At 36.9% G+C, this 3,112-nt stretch overlaps 1 protein-coding gene across 1 annotated transcript in view; it reads right to left on the minus strand.

Moving 5' to 3' along the window:
- The window catches only part of LOC114028735 (olfactory receptor 8K3-like), a 7,794-nt gene extending 7,147 nt beyond the window's left edge, over positions 1 to 647 (minus strand). Inside the window, exon 1 of the mRNA XM_027843012.1 lies at positions 48 to 647. Within this exon, the coding sequence (XP_027698813.1) occupies positions 48 to 647 (600 nt within the window). The remainder of the gene's footprint in view (positions 1 to 47) is intronic.
- Positions 648 to 3,112: the final 2,465 nt, after the last annotated feature.

A 3,112-nucleotide genomic window follows, 5' to 3' on the forward strand; every position in this document is an offset into this window, starting at 1 on the left:
GAAGAAACAAAATTAAATGCAGCAAAGATCATAATGATTAGTTCAATCTCACTTGCATCTGAGCATGTAATGGACAATAGGGGAGCACCATCGCAGTAGAAGTGTCTTATTACATTTGATTTGCAGAAAGATAATTTAAAAAGCTCTATTGTGACTAGTAGGGACACCATGGTGCTATAGAGATATGAGATAGCCACCAAGAGCCAACATACCACATCTGACACAATGGTCATATAGTAGAGAGGCTTACAGATAGCAATATAGCGGTCATAGGCCATGACTGACAGGATAAAAAGTTCACTAGTGATAAATATCACATAGAAAACTAGCTGTATGGCACACCCACTATAAGAAATAATGTTTTTCTCTTCTATGAATCCAACTAGCATTTTTGGCCCAACAGCTGTGGAATAGCCAAGATCAACAAATGCCAGATGCCTGAGGAAAAAGTACATGGGGGTTTTGAGGTGGGAATCAACACTGGTTAGGATGATCAGGCCCAAGTTCCCCAAAAGTATGGCCATGTAGTTGAGGAAAAACACAACAAAGAGGGGGCCCTGGAGCTCAGGACGTTTTGTGAGGCCCATGAGAATGAATTCAGTCACCTGGCTCCCTGTGGTTTCATTCAGGCTGGTCATTTCCTCCATCCAAATAAAATACTCTGAGAAGAAAAGAAAGAAACCTTCTATGAGTACTCTTTGCATATCCAACAATGTTCCAAAAGTCCTCTTCTAGTCATGAAATCTTGTGGTTGTTGGGTCATTGTCTATGATGATCAGTTGCAAAGTGACAGCCAATGCCAACTGATGGAATTTTCTTTTTCAGGGGTCCCCAAATCATTGAAGGTAAAGGTCTAGGATCAATCACAGTTTCTGCCTCATGGAGTCATTTCTTGTATGATATCTAAGGAAACTCCCTATATCTGCTGACCTCTATAGTTCCCCTTCCCTTTGCCTTATCAGAGAGAAGATATTTTTTATCCTGCATTATGAAGATGAACGAGGCTAACAATTTTGGTGTTTTTAATGAATATTATTCTAAGAGACACGAAAAGACAGTTTTTTAAAACAATATTTCCTGTTGTTTGGATGATGACCAATTACATAGCATTAACTCAAAGATCACTGTCATCCCAAATATCCCTTGACAAAACTTATTTGATTTCTCTGCAGAAAAGTTACTATGACACCTGCAACAGTAAGGAACTGTCATTTGATGGCTTTCTTAGAATGGTTTTAGGCCATTTCAATTTGATGGAATTTTGCCCAAGGGCAAAAAATTCTCCTGCTCCCCATATTAATGAACATAGTGATCAACTTTTTGACTGAGATTTTTGGACTCCATATTTTTGATACCCTCTACACTGGAAGTTCACAAACAAGGGATAATGTTACCTGCATTTCTGGATGGGAGAATCTTCTTTAGCATGCTCATCTAATCTTTGCTGCCAGACACTAGAGTCAGACTTTATGGCTTTCGGTGTCCCCAGGAGGCCATGTCCCTGAAGCAATGGAGATGTTTAATTGATTTGTTATGAACACATCATGGAAATTGCCCAGACAGTAATAAGTTAAAAACTTCACTCATCTACCTAATTTCATGGAGAATTTCTATGTTCTAGGCATCTGTTTTTGAATGATATGCCATGGTTGCGTCATGCTCAGGGATAGAGAGTTTGCCTTTTTGAATGTATCTCTAGGACAGATGGTTACAAATGGATTTATTGTTGGCCAACAAAAATAAGCTAGAGCAGATGAGCAGACTGGAATGCCTTTAGAGAATTTTAATGTCTTTTAGAAGGAACTAAGTGGTGTAGTAGATAGAGAACTAATCCTGCAATGAGGAAGAACTGATTTCTCATCTACCCTCATACACTAGCTCTTTGACTTTTGACAAATAACACAACATTTTTCTGCAATTTTTTTTCTTTTTGGCATAATTGGGCTAATAAGAACATCACTGTGCCAGGACTTTTGTGAGGATCAAATGAAATTTTTATCAACTAGCTAAGTGGCCCATTGAATTTGTCTCTGTGCCTGGAGTCAGATATAGCTAAGTCAAAAGTTGTTTCAAATACTTCAGTTCTGCCATCCTAGTCATGTATCATTGTCATGTAGTTTTTGTCTGCTTTAATTTCTTAAGCTTTCAAAAGGAGATAATTGCACTTCTAAGTCATATTGTTTTGAGGAGCAAATGAGATATTAATTGTAAAGTTCCTGATTTTTCCTTATTTTTTTCTGATTCTAATTATTAAAAGAAAAATCAGGTTTAAAATGATTTTTCTGTTTTTGCTAACTATGAGATTCATTTCCAGATAAGTGTGTCCCATATGTATTAAAGCATTATTTCCCTGAGTGCTGTTTAAGAATGCATGATAGCAAAATAATTGCATGCTCTTACCTGTGGTATTGGAAAACATTTGAGTTTTGTTTAGGATTTAAATGCTAGCTATGTACTGCCTTCAATTCTGCAGAGAACTCTATTTAATAATGTTTTTCCAGATTGTAGGTTTGATCAGTAAATTAATACTCTCCAAATCATAGATGCCTATCAATTCCACTTAAAGAAAAAATAATGCAGCTGGGGCAGCTAGGTGGCACAGTGGATAGAGCGCCGGCCCTGAAGTCAAGAGGACCTAAATTCAAATGTACCTTCAGACCAAACACTTGATACTTACTAGCTGTGTGACCCTGGGTAAGTCACTTAACCCCAGTTGCCTAAAAAAAAATGCAGTCCATCTGGACACTTCCAACAATAATAAAAATTACTTGTTTTTCCAATTTGTAAATTATTTACTTTAACAATTACTGCAATTCATTTTATTGTTTGCAATGTGCATATAGAAGAATTGCATTAATATCTAATGCAACTTAGTTGATGCGATAACTGATGAGTCTAATAATGCCAATAGGTGATCAGTGCAATAATGTCATCACCATCCATCCACACATATTTAATGGGCATGGCCAGTGTGCCCATCCTTGTTGAATCTCTATTCAGAGAACATGCATCATCTTTAGAGAAACAGTATCCTCTCTCCATCTCAGATATTTGGTACTTACAATTGGTAATGAAAAAAAAAATCATGTGATGATTGTTGCGTAGTAGTTTG

The sequence above is a fragment of the Vombatus ursinus genome, unplaced genomic scaffold (assembly GCF_900497805.2).
Source record: "Vombatus ursinus unplaced genomic scaffold, bare-nosed wombat genome assembly UNPS02004996.1, whole genome shotgun sequence".
Classification (NCBI taxonomy): domain Eukaryota; kingdom Metazoa; phylum Chordata; class Mammalia; order Diprotodontia; family Vombatidae; genus Vombatus; species Vombatus ursinus.